This window comes from Lepidochelys olivacea, assembly GCF_965140295.1.
Source record: "Lepidochelys olivacea isolate rLepOli2 genome assembly, chromosome: 1".
Classification (NCBI taxonomy): Eukaryota; Metazoa; Chordata; order Testudines; family Cheloniidae; genus Lepidochelys; species Lepidochelys olivacea.
This window is the reverse complement of record NC_140411.1, coordinates 9,854,888-9,879,050: the sequence shown is the minus strand read 5'-3', so window position 1 is coordinate 9,879,050 and position 24,163 is coordinate 9,854,888. Positions and strand designations below refer to the sequence as shown.

The 24,163-nt window shown below is 56.3% G+C and overlaps 1 protein-coding gene across 1 annotated transcript in view; it reads right to left on the bottom strand.

Annotated features, from left to right (window-relative positions):
- Nucleotides 1-15,755, bottom strand: part of INPPL1 (inositol polyphosphate phosphatase like 1) — a 74,707-nt gene extending 58,952 nt beyond the window's left edge. Inside the window, exon 1 of the mRNA XM_084634237.1 lies at nt 15,371-15,755. Coding sequence (XP_084490363.1) covers nt 15,371-15,549 — 179 coding nt within the window. The 5' untranslated portion in view covers nt 15,550-15,755. The remainder of the gene's footprint in view (nt 1-15,370) is intronic.
- Between the last annotated feature and the right edge of the window lie 8,408 nt (nt 15,756-24,163).

Below are 24,163 nucleotides of genomic sequence, written 5' to 3'. Positions count from 1 at the left end.
CCATACATTCTCTCACTGTGACCGCACGCCCGCCTCTTTCACCCTCGAGGAAGGAAATCTAAAAATACCAACTGTATTTAAATGCACATGAAAAAAAAAAAAAGATAAAAGGGCAGGGAAATTTCAGTGGGTAAGGCAGGGTTTGCGGACAGCGGATCCCAGACTCAAGCCAAGTTATTCTGCTTTGTTCTAACTCAACGGGACACTCACGACTTACCCCTGCGGGGACGGGTCAATGCACGTAACAGCCCAGTTTGCTTACTTCCCATTTGAGACGGGCCCGACCCAGAACACCAGATCCAGCTGCCTGGGCCGCAAGGAAGTTTTGATTTGGTTCTGGATCCAGATGCCATGACTCTGGAGCTGCTCCGCTCTTCACAGCGGTCCCCATTCAAACTAAACAGCCATGGTAACAAACAAACCCACCTGTCCCCATGCTGCGCAGAGTGGCCACCCCCACCAACAGCAGGGACTGACTGCTGAGCTGGCTGTTCCAGAATAACCAGCCTCTGCTACTGAGCTAAGAGAGAATCTTCATCAGCTGTTCGCAGTCCTGGGGCTATGACACCCAGTTGAGCAATTCTGATTCCATCCACTAGAGGGCAGTGATTCAGACACATGAGCCCACCCCTCCCCGTCTCCAAGCAAATACTTTGCTAACATCAACCAAGCGTGCAGCATGGGAGGTCAACACAGCTAGACTTTGGTTGTGCAAAGCATCAGCTCCACCGACAGACCGAGCCACAAGCTTCAAACCCTGCTGGGATCTTCCCCGAGAATGGGGAGAGCGCCTCTGACTCAGCGCAGGAGCCGTGCACACAGGTGGATGTTTCACAAAACCGCCAAAGGAGACAGAGGCTCCCGCTAATTGCGCATCTGATGGACACAGCCGCCATGCAGGAAAGGATTATTTTAGCCTGATCGGGAACGCGCACCTCGTGTCTCCTCACAAGGGCGGGAGAGCAGACCAATCAGCGTGGTGTTACGGGGAAGGCACTTTGGCTGGATCAGGTGGTAGGACGGTCTGATTTTCTCAGAGCACCACGGCAGGGGCAGAGTTAAGGGTATTTGGATCCTTGACTGTGCAGTTCCATCCCTCACTGGGTATGTCTGGGAAAGCAAGGGGAGAGAAGCAGGTGGGGAGGGGAAGCACCGCTCTGTGGGCGCATCGCTGGCATAGGGTCCCCTAGGCTGATCTGCCCCATGGACTGCAGAGCCTGACTGCACAGCGAGCCCCAGCTGAGGGGAAGCAGGCAGCTCCCCAGGAAGGGCAGAAGGTGGGTGCAGGAATGGGAGGGAGAACCAGGAGTAAGTGGGGATCAAGCCCAGCTGGGGAAAGCCAGGCTGGAAACTCAGGGAGTGAGGATAGAGAGCCCCGGGAAAGACCCTGCCTAAAGCAGGGAGAAGATTGGGAGACCCAGAGGGTGGGGTTAGGAAGCGGCCCAGGGAAAACCTCTGGTAGAGGAGCAGCCCTGGTCGTGCAGTACAGGGCCCTGGGCCGGAGGGTGCGACTGGGTTCTCCTACCCGCCCCCAGGAAGGGGGGCTGCAGGCTGAGCCCAGGAGAGGCTGAGGAAGGGCCCCAGAGAAGGCGGAAGGATTCTGTTTGTGTAAAAGACATTTTTGGACGTTTAGTTCAGCCAGCCGTGACTCTGGCCGGGGTGGGGTTACGATGGCGACCCGGCCGGAGTGCCGAGTCACTGGCAGAGAAACCAGCACGGCTCTGGAGAGACGGCCGGCGGGGGTGGGAGAGCGGCTACGCCACGCCTGGCCACAAGGGGGCACCGAGCGACGAGCGGACTTGTTGGCCCAGTCGCCGAGGTTAGGGCAGCCCCGAGACTATTCGAATTTACACCGGACTAGTGCAGACGGGTCACCAGGGCCAGGAGCTGCAGGAAGGTCCCTGACATCTCCCCACGCCCTTGCAAAGAGCTGAGCTCAGCCAGAGATGAGAATCTAGCCCTTAATCTCTCTGTGACTCAGCTCCTCTTCTGTCAAATGGGAATAATAATCCCGGAGAGCGTTCCCATGCTGGCTCAGCCCCGGGCTCCGTCCAGCCCAGGCTCCTGGCTCTGGCAGGGGCTAGCCCCAGCCGCTTCCGAGGAAGGTGTGGGAACCCCAGCAGACAGGTATGGGGGAATCTGCCTGTATGTTAAGGGCACGTCTACGCTGGACACTTCAGTCAACCTATGATAGGTTCACGTCTACAGAACCTCCTTCTGCTCGTGGTGCGCGTCCTCACCCGAAGTGCTTCCACTGACTTCAGAGGGGCAGTGGGGAGGGCTGAAAGCCTGGGCTCCCCCCTCCCGGGAGCCTGGCTGCCTCCCCGGGCTCTTGGCTCCCTGCTCCTCGCTGCTGGGAGCCCAGCTTCCCCCCTGGGTTCTCAGCTCCACACTTCCCACCACTGGGAGCCTGGCTGCCCCCAGGAAGGTCCTGAGAAGAGGGTTTTCTCAGGGCAAAGGGCTAGGGGGAACTTCCCAGCAGGAAGCTCTGTGGCTGGAGTCCAGGCAGCTCCTGGCCACCCAGTAGGGAGCCTCAGTGCAGCCTGACTCCCTGCAGGGAGCGGGGAGCCCGGGCAGCAGCTAGGCTGGGAGCAGGGACCTGGTGGGCAGCCCAGCCAGGAGTGGGGAACCCAGAGGGCAGCCAGGCTCCTGCTGGAGCCCCCCACCCACTGTGGGATGCTGGCCCGGCTTTCTTGTCAATTTCACGGCAAACTGACACTGACAGCCAACAGCCGATATAAGTAACCTGCAGTGTCTACTGCATGGCCCTAACTACACCCACAGAAGCCCTACGCCCCTCATGGAGGTGGAGTTATGTCGTCGGCATAGTAGGGCGCTTACGCCAGCTGGAGCACGGCTGGAGAGCGCACGCTGACTTAATGAGGTTGATGTACGCTGCCTCACCTTGACCTAACTCTGCAGTGTAGACCAGGCCTGGATTCTGATTGTTACAGATCAGCTCGAGCCCTGCAGACTGAGGTTTAATATCGCTGCCAAACTGTCTGTTGGCATTAATTATAACTCTGGTTATTCTTGTTCTCCATGTGACCGTCCACGCCCTTTTTCAGACTTGTTAAGATTTTGCTCTTGATGACTTCCTGTGGCAGGGAGTTCCACAGTCTGCATGCACATGAGGTGAGAAAACGTTTCCTTTCATCAGCTTCTTGTAACACCTAGTTTGTTTGTTTTCTCACAGCTGCACCTGGAGCAGAGGACTGCTGGCTGCAGTGACATCTAGGTCCCATCCCAGAGTTGATACAGTTAATTTAGACTCCTGGAAGGTGCATGACCAGTTTAATTCTTCACCTCCAAGATGCATTACTTTGCCTTTATCGAAAGTGAACTTCATTTGCCATTTCTCCCCTAGCTTGGTCTGGTCTCTCTGAAATTCCTCACTGTTCTCTCAAGCCCTAACTAACCTACATAATTTTGTGTCATCTGAACATTTTGCCCCTTTACTGCTCACCCCCTGTTAAAGTGGGAATTTCACCCTTAGATCTCCCCTTTGAGTCAAGACTGACATGTCTCTCCCCACACACCCTGGTGGCCCGGTACAGAGCCATGGGGGGGCTGGGGGTATATGCCTGCCTCAGTTTCCCCTAATGGGTTTGCAGTGAGTTCAATGAGGCTTTTCTGCTGGGAACAGTGCCCCTTCAGAGGTCTGGTTTATTTAACCCAAGATTAAACAATCCTTCCCTCCAGCCTCCTAACCAGGAGGGGCCAAGTTAACCTTGGTCTGTCTGTTCCCCTGCAGCCAATCCATTGCCTCTGTCCAGCCTCCTTACCAGTAAAACCCTCTTGGCCCAGGACCCCCTTCTAAAGTCTGGCCTCTTGCCATCATCTGGGGAAGGGTGCCCTCTGGGCTCGGGCCCTGCAAAGGTCTAGCCGCACAGCTCTCCTCTGCAGTGGTGGGTAGTTCCTCTGGAGCACCTCTCCCAGGTTCCCCCTAGCCAGTTCCCCTGAGAAAACCCTCTTCTCAGGACCTTCCCAACTGAGCCCTCGTTACCCTTCATTAGACCTAGACGTCCAGTGGCCAGGGTGGCCCAGAGCCGTAGCCACATGTGTGTGGGTGACGGGGAGGGTGATGGGGAACAAAGGCAATCCCGGACAACGGTCAGAGTTCTTGCAGGGGAGCGCAGCTGGAGGATCCAACACGAGGGGCTGGCTCAGGGGGTGGAGAGGCAGGATCCGGCATGGCAAGGCCAGGCAGCAACCGGCAAACAACAGCTTCCTCTTCCTCCTGGGGCCTCTCTCGCAAGCTGGCAACCTCTGAGCACACTGCCTGGGCACACGGCCGTTAGCAGGAAGGCTGCTGGGCAGGGGCAGTGGTTTGGCGCACCGTGGTGGCAGAGCGGCGAAAGATTTCCGGGTTCGAAACCTGACAGCTCCTTAGCGAACGGCCTCCTTCACACCTGTGACTCAGAGATGGCTTGGGATGGACTGGCTCTCCTTAGCGGAGCCTGTCCCAGGAAAGCTGGGTCTCCACCCCCTCAGGGTCGGCAACTCTGCCCTGTCCAGATCATTAATACATACAGTAAATGACCCGGGGCCTACTACATGCATATGGCTACCATTGAAGTCAGTATATATGAAGACATCGGGAGACTTGTGCACACACTAGTAAAATTCATCACTGTGTAAGTGGCAAAGTCTTGAATTTCATGGAGTTTGCACTGAAAGAATTTTTCAGAGCCTTGAGCCCTCCACGGGGCGCTTGCTGCCACGATGGAAACAGAGCGGGGAGGGAGAGCTCGGTGGTTTGAGCACTGGCCTGCTAAACCCAGGGTTGTGAGTTCAATCCCTGAGGGGGCCATTTCGTGAGCTGGGGCAGAAACTGGGGATTGGTCCTGCTTTGAGCAGGGGGTGGAACTAGATACCTCCTGAGGTCCCTTCCAACCCTGCTAGTCTATGATTCTAGACCGTTTCAGCCTATTTTTCATTCCCATCTCTGGCCAGTTGTCCGTCCATGACCATACTTTGGCTCTCACCTGCCGATACTTAGGCCAGTTCCGCCCTTAAAACTACAACGCACAGGGTGTGAAAAATCGATATGCCTGAGCACTGTAGCCAAGCCAACCTAACCCGCAGTGTCTATGATCTCGGTCAGGGTCCCTGCAGCACCCGGCACATACAAGGGGCCCCTGATCTCAGTCAGGGTCCCTGCAGCACCCGGCACATACAAGGGGCCATAACACACAGAATGGTTTGTTCTATGATGAATATCTTAGAAATACCCTTCAAACTCACTCCCCACAACTAAATCCAAAGCACGCGCAGGGGGCTGAAGACCGCAAGATACGAGAACATCTTCTGCTTTGAGATCCCTCAGGCAACCCCCCTGCACTTAGTAACGACCCTAGGGGCATCTGAGCTCCCCTCACAAGCATATTGGTGGTCCCGCTGGCACAGGACTGAGGCACATTGACAGGGCAATGGGTCGTGCTGTTACTGCCAAGGCCTGGGAATCAGTAAGGTCTAGTGGCCAGAGCACTGCAGAGGGCTTTAGGAGCCCCAGGTTCTATTCCTCGCTTGGTCAATGCCAGGGATGAGTCACTCTTCTGCGCCGTACCTCAGTTTCCCCCCGTGGGGATGATGATACTGGCCTCGGTAAAGTCCTTTGAGATCCAGAGATGCAGAGAGTTGCTATTATGAAAGGGGAAGTTTCAGGGCTGGTGCCTTTCACTTTGATCCCTGAAGTATGCAAATCAAGGGTGATTTGAAAGTCAGTTTCTAGTTTAATGACCTGTTTGCTGGTAAGAACCTGCCAGGGAACAGGGGACGCCCCCTTCCAGTAAAGATCTGCATGAAATCTGACAGTCCTTCTGCTTTCTATTTCCTGTCTCTCTCCTTCCCAGCACCTGCCCCAGCTTCCCTTTGCGTCCAATTAACACAATACTAGCTGTATGCAGGCAGCCCCAAGCTGCTTTCTCATGAGCTCTCCCCAGCTTAGGGTCAGGCCAGGCCTTGGAGGGAAGATTTCCAAGGGCAAGCAAGGGTGATGCAGGAAGCAGGGCGGGTGACTCGGCACCCAGCGCTCTGACTCAGCACTGAGCCAACAGCAGTCACCGCTCGGCCCCTTCCTTTCAGTCTCTACAGATGAATTTCTGACTTGTGAGGCTGTGTATGGAATGCAAAGGCAGGGGGAGCGCGGAGGGCGGCACGGGATTCTGCTCGTGTAGCCTCGGGGGCGCCGTTCTTGGAGAAGAGGGCCCGATCCCTTGAGTTTATTCGATCCCCTGGACCGGCCACAATATCCTGGTCAGCATGGTTAATTCCATCTTGCCTCCGTCAATTTCCCCTGCAGTTTTCAAATGGATCCATTATAATCTTCTTCCCTTCCTGTCCTGAACGGCTGCAGTGTGTCGCTGTGTGCTGGGAAACAACCGTTATGCTTCACCCCAGAGGTGGCTGCACGTCAGCGAGAGAGGGTGGAAATTCTCTCACACCCTTCCATGAATTAGAAACAAGGGCTGCACCCAGAGCGAGAGACCCACTCTGCCCTGGAGAGCCTGATGGCTAAACAGATGGAGGGGAGAGGAGCACAGAGAGGGGAAATGTCCAAGGTCACCCAGCAAGTCAGAGGCAGAGCCATGGATAAACCCAGGTGTCCCAAATCTCCGTCCAGGGACCCTACCCACCAGGACACGCTGCTGGAATGAACAGCATGGGGCCAGGATCCATTGCAAAGATGTATTTGGCGGTACCCTGAGCTGTGAAAACAAGACGCCTGGCTAGATGCCAGCTCAGCCTGTACAAACTTCCTTCTACCAGCTCCAACTCCCACGGGCATCCCATCTGCTTGCCACGCCAGAACTCCCTGCTCTATGCCACCACTAGCCCCCGCCCAGAGCCCTGCAGGGGCATGGGCACCTCACAGGATGAGGGGAGCAAGCACAGCAGAGCACGTCCCTGCAGAGAGACCCCACCCCTGCAGAGACGCAAGGGCAGGGGGCAGTGGGAATGAGGGGGTGAGCGCAGCGTCGGAGCGGGTGCCCCCAACCCATTTCCTAGCTCCATGCTGTCGAGGAACCTCCGCTATCCGCTGTTCCCAGGATGATGATGATGAAAACTATTCCATAGGCCTTCCATGCACAGGGCTTACCCCTCTACCCGCGTGAACCCTCCCAGCCCGAGTGGCAGCCGGGGGAGGGGTGGCAATTCCCCATTTGCAGAAGGGGAAACTGAGGAACGGAGCCGAGAAAGTCGGTGAAAGAGCCAAGAATGGAACCCAGACGCCTCAATTCCCACACCCCACGTCTTCAGCTTTGAGAGCCGACACGGGCAGCAAGCTCACCAGTCTGGGGCAGCCCAGAGGTGTACCCTGTTCCCCACCCCCATGCCCACACTGAAAAACCCATGCCAATGCCCCCTGTGGGGAGCCCTGGCCAGATGCTGGGAGAGCCACGCCGTATTCTGCAGGCTCCAGCTTCTCCCCTGACTCAAGGGCCTGTGGAAGTCACATGCTGCTCGGGGCTCCCGGAGGGCTGGGTTACTGATTTCTTCCTGACTAATCCCACCCTGACAGCCAGCGACTCAGCTCCAGCGGGCAGCTGAGCAACACAAAGAGCCATTGTGTGAAGTGGCCAGCTATTTACTACACCCCGATCTCCCTGGGCTGCAGTGGGGCTGTGGCAAGGCCCCGATGCGGGCTGATGCGTCTGGGCTATTTTAGATGCTCAGAGGAAAGTAACGAGGAATAAGACACCGCTGGGGGCTGCGGGGCTACACAATGGAGCCCTGGGTTCAGAGGGTGCCGCTGTCATACAAATTACCATTAGTCAGAGGGAAAGGGAGTGAACCAACTCAGTCACACCAGGGCCGCGGCAGTGAGAGAAAAGACAGAGCTGCCGCCTGGAACCAGTTATCTTGGCAAGGCACTAGAATGTACGACTGAGCGAAGAAAACGTGCTGTGTGGTTAACTCATGGAACTCATTGCCACAAGAACTCTGCTAGAGTAAAGACAGGTAGAGAGATAAGAAGAATCTCTGCAGTTATGGTAGCCAGGATTAAAATGCATAAGGGATATAAATCCTCAGGCTTCAGGGCTTAAACCAGCCCCTGCCTGAGGGGGTCAGGAAGGCTCTCTCCCCTATAACTGCCTGTCTCTGCGGGGGTGTCTTCCTCTAAAGCAGCTGGTCCTGGCTGCTGTCAGGACATCAGCTCTGGTCTGATGCCGCATGGCCATTCCTGCCTCTGAAGTTGGAGGCGGGGGGTGGGGGAGAGGAGGGAGATGTACCAGGCTGGGGACGTGGCAGGGGTTGGGAATGGATCCTGGGGATGGGGCTGGCAGCAGTCAGCACTGGCCAGGCCCTCCCTGACATCAGGAGCTCGTCAAAGCCGGACGGGTTGGATAATCCGTGCAGTTTCCCTGAGGCTCCATGCGGTGGGTGCTGACGATGATTCAACCAGGCGGGGGAGGGGAGGGACGCCCTGCTGCTCTGGGGCCTGGGCACCAGCTGACGACAGAGGAATGCCATGGCTCGGCAACCTGGCTCCAAGCCTCCCAGCTGTGGGGCTCAGGCCATCTCCGCTCCAGCAGCCCGGCGCGGCCGGCCGAGCTGCCAGCGCTGGTGGCCTTTGCTCTGTAAATCAATACGGCAGAACCTCTGCGAGAGGAATGTCTCCCCCACTGCCGAGCAAACATCCCCTCCTGGGCAAACATCCCCTCCCCCAACAGGGCCCCCTCCCCCCCATGCTAATGCCCTCTCCGACTGCTGCACTGCACGGGGGATCAGCACCCCGAGTCAGGAGCGCCCCTCAAAGGCCCAGGGTGCCTGGGTGCATGCCCCTGGATTCAGCTGTGATCCTCTCATTTGTCCGCCTGGCAGCTCTCTGCCCTGGGGCCAGGGGGCAGAAAAATAAAGATTCTCCTCTCCTGCTGATTTCAGGGTCTGGCTGCACCCCTCACCCCCAGCGCTCGGCCCAGCAGCAAGCGGCAGAGCTGAGCCAGTCGGACGAGATCCCCAGCCCACAGCGGGCAGGCTCTGAAGGCTGGTCTGACCCCACTGACCCCGAGAGGGGCCAGTCGGCAGGTCAGCAGCTTCCCTCCTCTCGGGATTTCGGCAAGTGCCAGCAGACACTGCGGCATTGCTCCCTGGCGCCTGCCCCGGCAGCAGGCCCGCGGGTCAATACCTGCTCTGTTAGCCAGATCAATGGGGAGGACGAGTCAGAGCCGGACAATGGGGGGGAGGGGGGGAGCGGCCAGGGGCCTTGCCTGGGGAGAAGGGGGCGGATGGGGCTCCTACAGGCTTTTCCAGTGCTGGGGGAACAGGAGCGGCTGCAGGGAAAAGGTCACGAATCAGCAAGGTAGAGCAATGGGAATGCACCCTGCACCCCTCTCCCGGCAGAGGTAGGTAGATCTAAAGCGCTGGTAAGACTTTTACCCTAACAGCTGAGTGCTCTGCTTTCTAGACTGTATCCCTCCTCACTCCGCCCGGGGAAGCAGGGCAGTGCTGGGCCAGGCAGCTCTTTGGGGCAGGGAGTGTCTGGGTTTGTACAGCGCCCAGCGCAACAGGGCCCTGCTCTGTGCAGGGAGAGCCCGGGGCCCCCATGCTGCAGCTAAAGGATAATACCGGCATTACTCCCAGCTGGGAAACTGATGCACTGGGACATGAAGTGACTTGCCCATGGTCACATGGAGTCCGGGGCAGAGCTGAGAACTGCCTGGCGGCCTCCCAACATGGCACCAGAACCCCTTAGGCCGTCCTTCCTTCAGGGCCAAGCCAGTGCTGCAGCCTCAACTGGCTCAGATCAGCCAAAACCCGGAGCCTTCAGAGCTCACCGCTGATTTCTCCATCACACTTTCTACCACGGCTCCGTGGATAAAGGGTTAAAGAGCCGTTTGCAGATTAATCAGTTCCTGAAACCCTCCAGCGCACCCTCCCCTGAGGCGCCTGTAACCACCCACCCCTCGCGTCCGTTAATCATTAGTCAACCTTTCCCGAACCAGAGCCATCAGGCCGGATTTTCACACCGACCCACAGGGGCGCCAGCTCCTCCCGGGACAGGGGGCGAGGCGTGACAGCAGGAGACGGCCACATTTAAAGATTTCCCCAGGGGCCGCCAGCGCATCTGTGAAGGTGGAACCCTGCGAAGGGTTAAGGAACCCGCTTGCCTTCCTGTAACCCAGGAACACTCCCTGTCCAACTTCCACGCAGAGTTATTTTTAGGTCCCAGCAGTGGTTTATTTTGCCCTCCGCGACTCAGGCACACACGGCGCCAGGCGACCTCCGTGCCCTCTCTCTCGGTGAAAAGCCCACACAGAGCTGCCGGGATCCAGGACGGGCAACAGACCCAGGCCCGGGGAGCCCAGTCATCAGCTGGGTCAGAGCAGGGCAGCTTGCCCAGGTCTCTGCCGGCCATTTGCCTGGATGGAGAAATGGCGGTGGGCAAGGCAGAGGCAGCCCATGAAAGATCCAGCCTCCGTCCCTTCTCAGCCGCTGGTTTGAATCCAGCCCAGGGCTGCTGTCATTTACAGACAACACCAGCCCCTGACTGTTCGGGGGCCTAGCTGAAGCGAGTTTGAGCCATCTCAGCCCAGCGGACAAGCGCCCCCACCACATCTCGCGGTGGGGAGGGGGAGGATGAGTCTCAGCCAAGAGGCCAAACAGTGACAGAGCCATGGAAACTCGCGTGCCCCCTCCCCCAGCAGGGAGCCCAGGGGAGAAGATCCAGTCCAGCACCTACAGTGCAATTGCCGGGGCTCTCCTTAGGCCCCAAGGAGACACAAAGCTGCCATTGAGGCAGCAGCCCGGTGGTAACAAGCAAGGAGAGGGTGGAAAGCCCATGGGGGCGGGGGGAGGAGGGAAGCGCTCTCCGTGGGGAAGCAGGGGGGTGGGGGGCTGTGTAATTAAAGCTGGCCCTTCTCTGTGCGGCGCGAAGGAACAGAGCGTTCTCACCACAGCACAAAGGCACCATGCATGAGGGGAGGGAGCGGGCACACTCGGCACTGTGCCCAGGGCAGCAGCTGGAGCGTGTTTGCGAAGAGAGGAAATTGCTTTTCCAGGGCCAGCCCTTCGGGGGCTCCAAGGCCAGGAGGAGCTCACAGCAGGAGGCGGGCAAACAGTCAGGGTGCCCAGAGCACCCAGCCCGGCGCAGCCCAGCCCCCCGGCACTGTGGGCTGAGAGGCAGCGTGTGCTAGTGGCTAGAGCACAGGGCTGGGGGCAGGATTCACAAAGATGGGCTCCTAAATGGTGAATCCCGCAGCGCTGAGCTCCCAGCCCAGCTTTGCCCTGTGGCTTTCGGCAAGGCGCAAGCTCCCTCCAGTGTGGTATTTCTCAAATACTTTCTGTTCCAGGACCCTCTCCCCTACAGCCGTCCCCACCGGAACTCGGGGGGCCCTGCTCCGGGCTGGGATTTCCCGATGTTGCTGCTACCCAAGCTGGAATACTTCCACTGACTGGCACGCGGGCGAGCGGTTTCTCCGCTCGCGACAGGGCAGATGCAGAGTCACTCGAGTGCCCGCTACTCGCGGGGATTTTCCTATGGCGCAGGCAGGAGGGGCAGCGTTCCGGCCGTGCCGTTGCCCACGCCGCGCGGCATCCCCGCCGCCACCCAAACCCCCGCGTGTCCCCCACGCCAGCGGCCAAGTTAGCACAGCGCCTCGGCAACGCCTCGCCCCCGAGCAGCGCTGACTAGACAAGACTGAAAGAATCGCGGAACTGGTCCACGAGGCGACAGAAAATCGCCAGGTCATTTCCTCCAGGGCTACCATGTGAGCGGACCTCAGCCCTGCCCATGCAACCCAACTCAGCCCAGGTCACCCGCAGAACCAGCGCCTCTAAAGAAACACCAGCCAGCACAGCCCTGCTCGGGCGCCGAGGGGCCGGACTAGAGGATAGTTTCCTCTCTCTGAGAGGAAGGGATCCGTACAGATCCCCAGACCTTTGCGACGAGGGCGGTCGCAGGCAGCTGACTGGCTTGGCTTGGGGCAGATGGATTTTGTAATAAAAGCACAAAGCAGGGACACTTGCTGCCTGGCTCATGAAGGGAGGCCCAAATTCATTGCTCAGGGGTTCCAGTGTGAGCCCAGACTGCTCCCAGGCGGGTCTGCGGAAGCTGCCGTACCAAAAAAAACTCTTCATTCCCTAACCTCTGGCTGCACCCCTCTCCCGGAGTCCGGACATCACATTCCACCTGTTTACTTGGAATCAGGGGCCCGAATGGCTGATTGGCAGAGTGCCCAGAGATCCCTAGGCTTCAAGAGGGCCCCAGTCCCACAGCCACACACCGCAATGTGTTGGCAGAATATCCCCAGCTACCTGCGGCTTCCCGGTGGTCATCACCTGTCCACAGCAGAGACAGACCCCCCTCATCTGTCCGCTCCAAGAAGCCCAGGCCGTGCCACTTGAGCTAAAGGAGAATCCCCATTAGCCGGTAGCAGTAGAGGACCTATGACACAGTTACTATGCTGCACACAGCCCTGCCGGGACGTTGCAACATAACTGTCCCCTTGGCAGGGCCGTATCAGAGAAGGGAGGTGGGCACCCATAGGGAACCTGGCAACGGCCTCACTGGGCATCTCCCCATTGGATGTCTCATTCCCTCTGCCAGTGGCAATCGGCTGCGCCAGGGAGTTTGGACAGGCTGCCCGAGCCCTGCAGGCTCACGGATTCACTTGGCCCACTAAGGACACACACCTCAAAGGGATAGACTGATGGCCCCCGGCGTGGGCCGACTGGACTGCAGCCACGGTTAATGAGAGCTGGTACTTCTAGTTCCCCCTCCCTGCCCTAGCCATGGGTTACCAGTGGCTGCTGCCCAAGATGGGCCTGCTACAAACACCCAGCGCAGGCAGGTTCTTACCACCACCTACCACCCACTAGGTGCAGAGACAGGAAGCGACTTGCTCAAGGTCACGGAGCAGCTCAGGCCTCTCGGCTGCCCTCCTGTAGCCGGCTGACCTAGTATGTTGGGAAGCACCAAGTTCTAGCCCCGTGGCAGGGTTCGTGTCAGTGGGGCGACCATGCACCCTTTCCCAGGCACCAAGACAAGGAGCCGGGACGGGTGAGATTTGCAGAGAAAGGAAAGTCAGGGCACAACAATGGGACCTTTCTAGAGTGAAACAGGACAAACCACCCCCAGCAGATGCTGCACGGAGCCCAGCGTTGAGACCTGCACAGTGAAAGGATGCAACATGAGGCAGCATGAGGCCTGGATCCAAACAAGTCTGAGGAAGTCCGGATGCCGCTCTGAGTTTTGTGACTGGCCCCCGTTGCTACTGTAATGAGCTGCCAAGTGTGGACATGGAACACTGACCTCTATTGGATGGAATTCAAACTCCTCCACTGTGTGGCATAGGCCCAAGACTGCTAATTCATGGGGATTCTCCTTCAGCAAAAGTGGCAGGACTCTGGGCTTTAGAAGCAGGTGGATTTGAGTTGCAGCCAGGCGGTTGTGAAATTCTGTGCAAGGAGGGGTCCCAGTTGGCCAGAGATTTGTTAGAGAGTAATGGGCTGGACCTACAACACCCTTGTAAACTCAGCCGAAGCTCCGATCTGAACGTCGCAGCCTAGAACCCGGCTCCCCCAGCACTGGAAGGTGCCTGGCATCGGCGCTGACCCTACACGGGCTCCAGCACATCCTTGAGCCCCAGCTGCTGCGAGTTAAGTCGAGTGTCCAACAATTGGAAAGGGGACTGGCTGGGGGGGTTAACGATGGAAAAACGCCTCCCTGTCACACTCCCCAAGAGCAGGAGCAGGATTTTGATTTCAAAATCAAAGCCTCAAAGGTCATCTCATGCCCCGGCCCACCTAAGCTGGCTCTTACAGTCCCACCCATCACTTGAGCTTCCAATCCCCCACCCCAGAACCCCTTGCCCATGTCTGGGGGGTTTCAATCATGGGTTCTGTTTTTTCTCCCCCATCCTAATGTGGGACAGGCCCACACGCCATGTCGGGGAGGGGGAATGGCTGACTCTGCAGGGGACCAGACCCACAGTGCTGTGGGATTCACGCCATGAGCAAAGAGGGAACTGCCTTCTCATCTCTTTCAGCTGCAGACACCTTGCATCCTACCTTGCAAGGCCAGTCAAGGAAGGGGACCTGTAGCTAGCACTTTACCCAACAACCCAGCCCTGCCCCACTGGGAGGCAGGATCACCCCCTCACTTTACACTGCAGTGGCCCAGCTCTGACCTGGAGCATAGACGCATCCTACATCAACAGAAGGGTTTTTCCATCCATGTAGCTACCCCACCCCGCTGGTAAATGGCTCAATGGAATAATTCTTCCCTCGTCCCAGCCGCGTCTACACAGGGCCTTAGGTTGACCTAATTCCATTGCACAGAACCATAGCTAGGTTATCTCACTTTTAAGTGTAGACCTGGCCTGAGACACACAGAAGTTAAGGGACATGCCTAACAGTCACAGCAAATCAGTAGCAGAGTCAGGAGTAGAACCCTAGGCCCCCAGCCCTGGGTTTATTTCACCTCATTTTGGGGTTTTCTGTCACTCCCATCACTGGAGCCAGAGAACCCGCCAAGCAAAACCTTCATGGACTGGGGAAGGTCTGGATTCAAATCCCAGGCCCGCAACAGCCTCCCGGCCTGACCTGGGGCGAATCACATGGCTGGTCCGTGCCTCAGGTGCCCCCTCCCGCCCTAGCCCGATCTTGCTGCCACCCACTGTCCCTAGTAAATCCTTCAAGGCGGTCTCCGGTAGCACCTTGGGGCCCTTACCTTGGTTGGGGCTGGCTCTAGGCACTACAGTCCCAATTATACCGACTCCCGCTGCCCAAGAGAGATGTGCAGCTGGACCACCCGATTCACAGGTCTGAGGTCCAACCGCCATACCTGGATGCTGGTGTCCATTATACAAACAGCTCTGCGTAGGGGAGCTTGTCCCTACACACACACAGAGTGTTATGGCCTCTAACTTTCTCAGCTCTCTGGGGCTGTCTGTTCTGTACAGCCCCTAGCCCACGGGGGGCCTTGATCCATGGCTGGGGCGGAGTACGGGACACTGGCAGAGCACGCTGCAGGATCTGGTGACAGCAGATCTAACCGCCCGCCCCCGGGGTGGGGGGCTTACTCCTGCCCCCCCTCCTCCCTGAGCTTACCCGCCCCCGAAGCGCCGGCCGGAAGGAAAGCCAGTCCCCGGGGGCAAGCCCTGTCCCTGGGGCACCCCAGCGCCCTGGGCTCGGCTGGGCCGGGGAGGGAAGTCAGGGTCCGCCGCCGGTCCTTACACTGCACATACAGCCCCGGGGCAGGGGTACCCGCAGCCGGGACAAGCCCGCTCGCGCCAGCCCATTGCACCGACCCCTGCCCTGCTGGTCTCCTGCACAGGCCAGGGGGTTTTGTGCCTGATCCTCCCCCCCCCTCCTCCACGTCCCGCCCGCGCCCATCCCCGTGGCGCCCGGGCGGAGGACTCACAGCACGCAGAGGGCGTAGGCGCCCGAGACGCTCTCGCTGTCCCGCACCAAGAAGCTGCCGTCTCGCCCGGCTCTGGCCAGCAGCTCCTCCGCCGCCGCTCGGCTCAGGTCCCGGTGGTACCAGAGCGGTGCCGGGCTGGCGGGCCCCGGGCTGGCGCCGCTCCCCGCGCCGCACGCCATGCCCCTCCCGGGGGCCGGCTCAGGCCGCGGGGGGGGGGACACCCGCGCTCAGGTCGCCAAGGGCGGCGGCAACCCCCGCCACAAAAACCAAAACCGAAAACAAACCAACCAACCAAGTTCAGCTCGCTCCAGGCCGCCCCAGAGCGCCCCCGAGCCCGAGCGCCCGGGGCAATGGGCAGCGAAGCGCCCGCAGCCCAGCCCGGCTCGGGGCTAACATCCCCCCGGGCAGGGCGCAGCCGCCTCCCTCCGGGCGCGCCGCGGGGCCGGGGCCGGGGCCGGGGCCGGGCGCGCCGCGGGCGTTGTCCGGGGCCCCCGGGACCCAGCCGGGGCCGCCGCGGTTCGGGGGCGGGGAGCCCAGGCCGAGGGGTCCCGCCCCGCCGCCTCCTTGGCCGGAGTCTGCTCCGCCGGGCGCCCCTCCGGAGCCCGCCCCGGCTCTGCCCCGGGCCGGGGAGAAAGTTTCCTCCTGCAGAACAAAAGGAGGAGAAGTTGCGAGGAGCCGGAGCGGGGGCTGCGCACGGGCTCCCTCCTCCTCCAGGAAGCCCCCTCCGCCCCCGCGCCAGCGCCGATGCGGAGCAAAGGGCGAGGGTTTTCCAACATCCCCGGGGGGGCGGGGGCCAAGCTCCCGGGACAATGGGACATTCAGGGCTGCGGGCAGGAGCCGCGGGGGGGGAGTTGCTCCTGAGCAAACAGCCGCGTGGTTTCTCTCCCTTCCCAAAAAAGGAGAAGGGAGGGGAGCACCAGCAAGCGCCGCCGCTCGCGCCTGGGCTTTTCCCCCGGGCGCGGCTGCAAAAGTTTCGCCGGGGCCGCTCGCGCCCCCTCGCTGCCGAGCGTCTGGCCAGCCGCTCTCCTCCCCCTTTGCCGCCTGGGGCCGGCCCGGCGCGGCGCGGCTCCCCTCCCCTCCCCGGGACCGCTCCCGCAGGCGGGGCCGCTTCCCCGCAGCGCGCCCTCTTCCTGCTAGATGCGGTCCCGCTCCGCCCGTCGGAGCATGTCTGCTCAGCCCGTGGAGGGAGAGGGCGAACGCAGCCACCCGGGCCGAAAAAGGTAGCTAGTGGCATCATAAGTGATGAATAAACTTCCTCCTGCAGCCTTGCGTGACAACGGGTGGCTGCCCTTAAAGGGACGGGTTTCAGAGGAGCAGCCGTTGTTGGTCTGTATCCACAAAAAGAACAGGAGGCCTCCTGGCGCCTTAGAGACTTAAGAAATTTATTTGAGCGTAAGCTTTCCTGAGCTACCGCCCACTTCATCAGTTGCATGCAGGGACAGTGCCTGGGTCTTAAAGACTGGGAGTGGATGGGTCATTACACAAAGTAAAACTAGTTCCCCATGTTTATCCCCCCGCTGTTCCTCAGACGTTCTTGTCAAGGGCTGGAAATGGCCCACCTTGATGAGCACTACAAAAGGTTCCCGCCCCCTCCTGCTGGTAATAGCTCACCTTACCTGATCGCTCTGGTTACAGTGTGTACAGTAACACCCATTGTTTCATGTTCTCTGTGTATATAAATCTCCCCACTGTATTTTCCACTGCATGCATCGGATGAAGTGAGCTGTAGCGCACGAAAGCTCATGCTCAAATAAATTGGTTAGTCTCTAAGGTGCCACAAGTACTCCTTTTCTTTTTGCGAATACAGACTAACACAGCTGTTACTCTGAAACAATTTATTTGCAAACTCAACACCATTAATTTGGGCTTGAGTAGGGCCTGGGTGTGGCTGGCTCACTACAAAAGCAATTTTCCTTCTCTTGGTATTGAGACCTCCTCATCAATTACTTAAAAACAGCGAGGAGTCCGGTGGCACCTTTAGAACTAACAAGTTTATTTGGGCATAAGCTTTTGTGGGTAAAAAACCCACTTCTTCAGATGCATCAATTATTGGGAGTGGACCACATCCACCCTGACTGAATTGGCCTTGTCAACACTGGTTCTCCAAGTGTAAGGTAATGCCCTTCTCTTCATGTGCCAGTATATTTATATCTGTATCTGTAATTTTCACTCCATGCATCTGAAGAAGTGAGTTTTTTACCCACAAAAGCTAATGCCCAAATAAATCTGTTAGTCTTTAAGGTGCCACCGGACTCCTCATTATTTTTGTGGAGACAGGCTACCCCTCTGATACTTTATAGATCTGTGTTTTAGCACAGATCTAGGAGCTCTGTGTAAGCCCCAAAGCTGGTCTCTCTCACCAACAGAAGTTGGCCCAATAACAGATATTACCTCCCATGCCTTGTCTCCCTTGTAGCACTAGTCACCTTCCATTGGGAAGGATCCCATTTAAAAGGTTCTTTATGTGGCTGCCACCTCTGGGGTGGATTGCAGCTGCAGCTTATCACCAGGGATCCTAGTTTTCCGCGATAAAAAAACCCCAACATTCTCTGATAAAAAAAACATAAAAATCCGTGTTTTTCCACCATTAAAATGAAACGCTGAACTTAGTAGAATCCCATTTCTCAGAGCCTCCATTATCCAGCTCTCTGTATTAACAGAACCACCAGCCGCCTGGGGCTGACAGCACCAGGACTGGGGCAATCAGCCCCCAGGTGGCTGGGGCTTGGACTGTCTCAGCTGGTGGTTCTGTTAATACAGAGAGCTGGATACTGGAGGCTCGGATAAATGCGGTTCTACTCAATATATTTTTATTTGTTCACAAAATGTAAAAACTAAAGATTCTCTGTAAAAACGCAAATGCTGGGTTTTTCTGTAGCAAACAGATTTCTAGGATCCCTGCTTGTCACCCCCCCAGCCACTGCTTGCAGGACCTTGGGCAGATCACTTAAGCGCTGTGCTTTGATATTTCTCCTCTATAAAAGGAAGATAATAATTCTGGCTTGTCTAGTTAGATTGCAAACTCTTCATAATAGGAACTGTCTTGTACCAGGGCTTTGGAGCGAAGCCCAGATCTGGAGCGTGGAGCAGCTCCGGAGCAGTGGAGCTGCAGGTTTTTTCCTGGAGCTGGAGTCCAAAGCCCTGTCTTGTACTACATGTTTGTATAGTAGACAGCTAGCACAATGGGGCCTTGATCTTGGTTAGAGGCACAAGATGCTACTAAATAAATAATCTTACTTCATATTTGTTTAGGGCTGACAACTTGCTCACCACTGTGTAACAGAACATGGTAGGAAATGGTTTATTTCCTCCCATGAAAAATGTTGATGACATTTTAGAAACTGTGTTCCCTGAAATTCTTCTTTCCAGATTCCTCAGGATTTTGTTGAAAAGCCAAAAAAACAGCAAACGAAAATTTAAAAAAAAAAAAAAAAAGTGGCTAGTCGGGTGAACACTTGTGGGCTTCCTGAAAATTTTTGCTCCAGTGGTTGAAATCTTTCAGTTTTACCAAAACTGAACAAACAAAAAAGAAATGGGGGGTTCAACAAAAAACACCCCCCCACACACAAAAAAATTGTCAAAACCAAACATTTCATGGCGAAGTGTCCATGTGGAGTAAAGAATGATTCTTCTTGGAAAATACCGGTTTGAGTGAACAAGTGTGATCAGTTTGACTGGTCAGTACACACAACGCCAGTCACGGCTCACAGGAGCTTAGGAGAGAGAGAAGACAGAGCAGCCTGGGGGTCGGGTTGCCAGTTTTGGTTGGACATATTCCAAGATTATTGTTTGATTCCTGGAGGAATCCAGGACTCCCGTGGGATCCAGGGGTGGGGAAGTGTGCATGGGATCCTGCTGTTTGTTTAAAAGATACAGGATCATCGCACAACCATTTGAGTCAGGAAGTGAAGAAGAACACCGGTTGAAACCAGAAGAAGAATTTAGGGCAACAGAATGTAATTGCCTGAGTTGGAATTTAGTGAGGCTAACCATTAATGTGCTAACTCTTCTGCAAATCAGGAGGGGAACTCAGGCTCGGTATGGAAAGAGTTCCTCAGCCTTTCAGAAGGGCGGGTGATAATAACAAAATCCACAAGTGGGCAAGGCCCTTGGCCTGGCCTCTCACCCAAATGGCCGTACTTTGCCAGCAGCACAGCGCCCCCAAGCACCGCATTGGGGTATTGCTTCGGGACTGGCTGCGGGGGGAGGGTGCCACCGACTGGCATGCCACTTCCTGCGAGGGGATCGCCTGGGAATCAGGATTCAAACTCAGCACCCTGCGGAGATCAGCCAGGGTGTGAGCAAACCACTGACCTGTCACTGCTCTATAGCTACAAATAGACCCTCCCCTTTAATCCTGTTTCAGTACAAACCGGGGGGGGGCGGGAGGGGGGCTGCATTTTGTCCCACAATAAGGATGTGACTGGCACGTGAGGCACAAAACCTTCCCCTCCCCCCGCTGCAAACATCTTCACCCCGAGGAAGGAGAGGGGAAGCCACAGCTCAGCAGGGTGCCTGGAAGCGGGACTCAGCTCTCCCTTGTCGGGCCGCAGGGGTTGTGGACCTCTTGGATCGCTGATGATCCCCCTCCACAACTGAAGAGCCCTGGAGGGGCCTCCCCCACCCATGCTGCCTCCCAATCAGAAGGGGGAATGTCACAGCTGATTGATGAGTCACCGCCCCTCGACCCCACCCCTCCTCCAGGCATGGGGAGAAGGGGCTGGAACCCCAGCGGAGTCAATGCAATGACACCCAATGACAGTAGCAGTGAATGAGGCCAGGTCTACACTGTACACGTAGCTGTGTGGGGCAGGGGTTTGATCCCTGACCTGATCCCAAGTGTAGACACAGTTATACTGACAAAGCTGCACTTTTGCCTGTATAGATTGTTTTGTATGGGGGGGGTTAGGGAGGGCTGGACTAAGCGAGATCCTCATTAGCTTTGCCAGTATAAGCCGCGTCCACACTAGGGGTACGTCTACACTGCCGTCAGGAGGTGTGACTGCGTGTACACGTACCCGAGCTAGCGTGGATCTGGCTTAGCATGTGCCCAGGCCACTCGAGCCGGTACCCAGGTCCTGGGCGGGCAGGGCTAGCTCATGCTATGGCAGCTTCACTGTTACGGTTACTGCTGTGGGGTGAGCTAGCGAGGTCGAAGCTGGCTGGGGTGAGTCTCCACGTGCTGCAGTCACATCTCTGAGTGCCGGGTAGCCCCACCCTTGGAGTGCAGCGGGCCAGTACGCCCACGCCAGCAATGCACGCCCACGCATGCCAGGCGCTGACCAAGGGCTTAGTGCAGGTCTCCTGCCCAGCCGTGCAGGGCACCACCCTGGCCTCCTGGAGACAGTGTCCGAGGGGGGCTCAGTGTCGAAGGGATCTGAGGCCGCCTAAGGGACCTGGCTTGTATCTCTTCCTGTCCTCTAGCCACGTCCCCAGGGACAGCAGCCTGTGCCCAGCCTTGCAGCATGTAAATGAAGGCCTGGGAGAAAGAGGAAGGCAGAATTTCACAAGCCGCAGCTGCAGGGAGCACTCGAGCGAATCCCTGCTCGGATGGGTGAGCTGCACGGAGTATTTTAGACACCAGCTCTAGCCTAAGACCGAGCTAGGCAGCTGCAACCCTGTAGATCTCCTCGTGGGAAAAGGAAGTAGGATCACTGCGACTTCCTCCGGGCTTGCCTCCCGTGGGCCACGCGGGGTAGGGGCCTGGTGGGCGTGAGCCATTACTTGGGGAACACGCTCGAGAGCTTGCCAGAGAGAGGCGGTCCCAGGAGGCAGAGGGAGGAATGGAAGCTATAATAACAAACCAGCGTGGGCCTCCCCAGAGAGACCCTGCAATAATGAACCGGTGCATAGAGCCAGGACAGTTCTTGGGACACCCAGGACTGAGGGTCCCCTGGCTACCCCCTACCCCTAGCGAGAGGGTGCTTGCCTATGGTGGCTGGTGTCAGCTCCCGAATATCACTGGCCTGTCAGCCACTCAAGCACTCTCCTCTGGGCTAGGCCAGCCCTGGCTTCGCCTTGCAGGTTAACACTGGGTGCACCCCAGGCCCCGAGTCCCTTTGGATCATTCCCCTGTGATAGCCAGTCCCTGGCACTGGCTCCTCACAGAAATCCCACCTCTCCTGCCCCCCAAGGAGCAGTGTACCCCACAGTTAATCAGTGTTACCTTCTATCACCGCTCCTGTAAACCACACAGCACCTGTTAGTAAACAAAGGAAGGTTTGTTTAAGAAAATACAAAGATTCTACTGGAAACGAGCGAGAGCCCTGGAAACAAATGGTTCCCAGACAAAACAAAATCCTGAAACGCGAACCTGGGCCTACACTTACCGATAGTTCCCCTGCCCAGCTGATACAGTAGGTTTCCCCCTCACCGCTCAGTCTGTTGCGGAGCCGACTGGCTTCGCAGGACCCAGGATCCAGTTTTTTATGAGAACACCCCTGTCCCTCAAGAGGTCTCCATCCTTAGTGAAAGGATCGGGATCACCCATCATGGTATAGTGGAACAGCCTTTGGTCTCTGTTCATAGGCAGGGCGATCCCCTGTGTGTTGTAATGTCCCATTTTCACCTCCAACTGGTCTCGAAGGTTTGCAGTTTTCTTTCAGGGTTTCCATTGATAATCTTGGGATGGAGCAAGGCTGGACAACTGAATCCTGGCATTACATCCCTGGCTAACCGGGGCGGGGCCATGACTCCCTGCAGCTGGAATGGACCATCATAGAGACACACTATCCCCTGGTGATTAACTTCTACTCCACATCCATAAAGCACACTGTCAATATCAACACATTCTTCCTTCAATATTCCCCACACATACATCTCGCATTGATCATGAGTCTTGATAAGTCAGGAGCTTTCTCTAGATACGTTACATAAGGGGTAGGCAACCTATGGCACGCATGGCATACAAGCTGATTTTCAGTGGCACTCACACTGCCCGGGTCCTGGCCACCAGTCCGGGGGGCTCTGCATTTTAATTTAATTTTAAATGAAGCTTCTTAAACATTTTGAAACCCTTATTTACTTTACATACAACAATAGTTTAGTTATATATTAGAGACTTATAGAAAGAGACCTTCTAAAAACGTTAAAACGTATGACTGGCATGCAAAACCTTAAATTAGAGTGAATAAATGAAGACTCGGCACACCACTTCTGAAAGGTTGCCGACCCCTGCCTTACATGTTACTCTTTCTGGGTAAATTTCCTGCAAGATGTGTGTTTGGTGCACTGAGTTTGTCAGGTCTGAGGCGGGAGTTGTTTGCAAAGAACAAGGGGCCTCTGTGTCACCACAGCCCAGTGCTCATGCCAGGAAACCCTACAATATTTGGCCCAGAGTGACCCTACAATAACACACCAGTATGTGCAGCCCAGTGCTTATCAAGAGCAACCCTACAAAAACAAACTAGTGTGCACAGGACCAGACTGACTGTACAATAACAACCAGTGTGCTCAGCCCTAGCGTGACTCTACGATAACAAACCAGTCCCCTGCCAGGAGTACAGGGGCCTGGACCAGATGATCTCTCGAGATCCCCTCGGGTCCTATGATTCTATGCAACCCCAGGCCAGCCGTACAAAAACAAACTAGTGCACACAGGCCGCAACCAACCCTACCATAACAAACCACTGAGGTGAAGCCCCCAAACTTCCACAAGACCCTACAATAACAAACTAGTGTGTACATTTCCAGAGTGACCCTACACACCAGCGAGCTCAGAAGGAGGAGAAATGTTTCCGTGAAGACTTTGATTTTGGAATCACTGTGACATTCTATGTCCTGGGGGAGCATACTGTAACCCCCCATATTCCTCATTTTCATATCATCGGGATCTTACATATACAGCATGCTGTCAAGGCTGAATCCCCACTCTGGCACTCCGAGTGCAGAAGGTGGGGGCCCGCAAAGATTTTAAAAATTAATACTGGCCACTCCAGGCTTGTATTACACTCCCAAGGTTACAGCTTTTCTCTGACCTTGGCTTAGTAAACGCATCCAAATCCAAAAAAACCCTTTGCACCTAGGAAGGAGCACTTGGGAATTCCTCCCTGTGGGGTACCCTCAAGTCCTTTCACCCCCCTCTCCCCCTCCCCCCGAGGAAGAGCTGAGAAAGAAAACAAAGGAAATTAGCTGTCTCCACCAGCTAATTAAACAGCATTTGCACAAACCTCTTAGGACACCAAAAATCCAATCCTGTTTTTAAAAAAGGTAAATTTTATTAAGAACAAAAAGGAAGAAAAAACATCTGGAACTTAGGCTTTTGCTAGATTTTAAAAGAGCAATTCCAAAAATTAAGTACCAAGAATAGCTTTCTTGGGGACCAGCTTAAAAATTACAAGCAAACAAAAGCACCTGGGGGTTACCTCCCTGTCCCAGTGATTCCTTCAAGGTATGGAAAGTGAATGTTCATACCTGGTTCAAACTTTACACAGCATTCCTGCTTATAGCATTGCTGCTCTGTGTCTCCTTCTCCAGAGAACAACAGACAAAGGGAAAGTTTCTTTCCCAATTTTAAAACGTTCTAGCCTTCCCATTGGCTCTTTTGGTCAGGTGTCCACTTCCTTTTCTTCACCTGGGGGACTTTTTAATCCTTTACAGGCAAAGCAAGCAGAGAACAGCTACCAAGAGGGATTTTACAGCTAACTGGCTGGCTGTCCATAAAAGGGAACTACCCCTCCCCCCCCCTTCATTTATCACACATGCCTTGTAAGGTATCAGAGGAAAGTCTAAGATCTGCTGAAAGTCATTTCTCTATCCATATATGTATATCACTAATGCATATGAAGTTATGAG